The sequence below is a fragment of the Olea europaea genome, unplaced genomic scaffold (assembly GCF_002742605.1).
Source record: "Olea europaea var. sylvestris unplaced genomic scaffold, O_europaea_v1 scaffold27701, whole genome shotgun sequence".
NCBI classification, from domain to species: Eukaryota; Viridiplantae; Streptophyta; class Magnoliopsida; order Lamiales; family Oleaceae; genus Olea; species Olea europaea.
This window is the reverse complement of record NW_019246159.1, coordinates 1-1,471: the sequence shown is the minus strand read 5'-3', so window position 1 is coordinate 1,471 and position 1,471 is coordinate 1. Positions and strand designations below refer to the sequence as shown.

General features: G+C 38.3%; 1 protein-coding gene across 1 annotated transcript; it reads right to left on the bottom strand.

Annotated features, from left to right (window-relative positions):
* Window positions 1–295: 295 nt before the first annotated feature.
* Window positions 296–1,465, bottom strand: LOC111383831 (periodic tryptophan protein 2-like). The gene is made up of 2 exons (XM_023007993.1): window positions 1,011–1,465; window positions 296–418 (listed from the first exon to the last, which is right to left on the bottom strand). Exons 1-2 carry the CDS (start codon window positions 1,401–1,403, stop codon window positions 311–313), a joined length of 501 nt encoding a protein of 166 aa, XP_022863761.1. The 5' UTR covers window positions 1,404–1,465; the 3' UTR covers window positions 296–310.
* Between the last annotated feature and the right edge of the window lie 6 nt (window positions 1,466–1,471).

Sequence of the window (1,471 nt, the reverse complement as noted above, 5' to 3'; positions counted from 1 at the left end):
CTTACAACTGGAATGGAACTATAAAATAAGTCCTACAATGGTACTTAAGAGAGGTAAGTAAGACTACTTATTTCAAATAAGAGGGGTGGGGGGTTTACATACAATCGAGGCAAAGTGGTTTATGATCGAATCTCAAAGGCATTCTTATGATTTGGTAGATCCAAATCCATGGCCTATTTCAAGTTCAATCGAGGAGGCACCGAACACATAGATGAGTCGGTCCCAGGAATGAAAGTCCATTCCCTCGTGCTCTGGAACTCGATTGAATTTCGAAAAACAAGTGGAAGAAAGGCTTACCCAACTTAATGATCTAAAGACTTTTGCATCCCCACGCATGCAGTACTCCTCTTTGTACTGTATGCAATAGGACAAAGGCAAAGGGATAATCCTCCTCCTGTGCTTTCCTCTTCTTTCCTTGCTGTTCACAAGGGCACTGTCAGGATTCATGCTTCAAGAGATAGAGATCGATAGTGCAATTAAGCCTAAGAAATCCTTTCAAGATCTTCGTCGGAGCGGCAATAATTAAGCTCAACAACTTAACATATACATCTAGCTATTGCATGTGTGGGAGGTGCAAAAAATCAGTAAACAAGGACATGGATTGAAAGAGTCAATAAAAAAACAAATATTTTGTATGGATTTAAGCTACTGAAAACTTAGGGGAGTCGAGTAGGCTGTAAAAAGAAGATATTGAATCTATCTACAGAAACTAGAGGGAACATGATGATAGAGAGATGAACAAGTGCTTTTCACCAAGAAATTAATGAGGAAAAAAACACGTCAATTAATATTTAGCTACATATCACTAATCTACAGCTGGACCACTTGATACTTCACAATTAGTAGCTTTTGGCAAATTGCCCTTTAGTCAGCTGGAAAATGAAAAGGAATAACCATTTCAATTTGTTGGAGTACCATTACAAGTTCACAGGTTAATTTCTGAGAGTGGCATATGCAGCAAAATCCAATAACTAATACTGATGCAAAGAAAAATATGTTCCTTCACTTACCTTGATTTTGTTATCATCTGCTCCAGTGGCCAAAAACTGTGAATCTGGCGAATACGCAATGGAGTTTACATCAAAATAATGCCCCTGCTGCTTCAATATATAACTCTCAGATTTCCACTCCCAAACAAGCAGCTGCCCAAGCTTTGCACACCCGAACGTCAGCCAATTTCCAAGGTCATTAAACACCACAGTTGAAATCTTCTCTCTCGAAATTGACAACAAGTGGATGCACACAAAATCAGGCATCTGATAGAGCCCGAAGACACCATTCGAAAATCCCACAACCACCATATCAAGCCCCCTATGATAATCACATGCAATTAATTTTGCCGGTGCTTGCATGAAAAAATCCTTTTTCAACAATTCCCATTTCATTTTATGCAATGAAAACATATCTAATTCATCTAAATTATCATTTTTCCCATCATAATCCTTCCTCTTCAATAAATTACCTCCATTTT

What these genes read in the sequence shown, in the direction of transcription:
- LOC111383831 (XM_023007993.1), bottom strand. Translation starts at nt 1,403, where the DNA reads ATGTTTTCATTGCATAAAATGAAATGGGAATTGTTGAAAAAGGATTTT. An exon ending in CAGATGATAACAAAATCAAG is followed by an intron (nt 419 to 1,010) that starts GTAAGTGAAGGA and finishes CCTTGTGAACAG; the next exon opens with CAAGGAAAGAAGAGGAAAGC.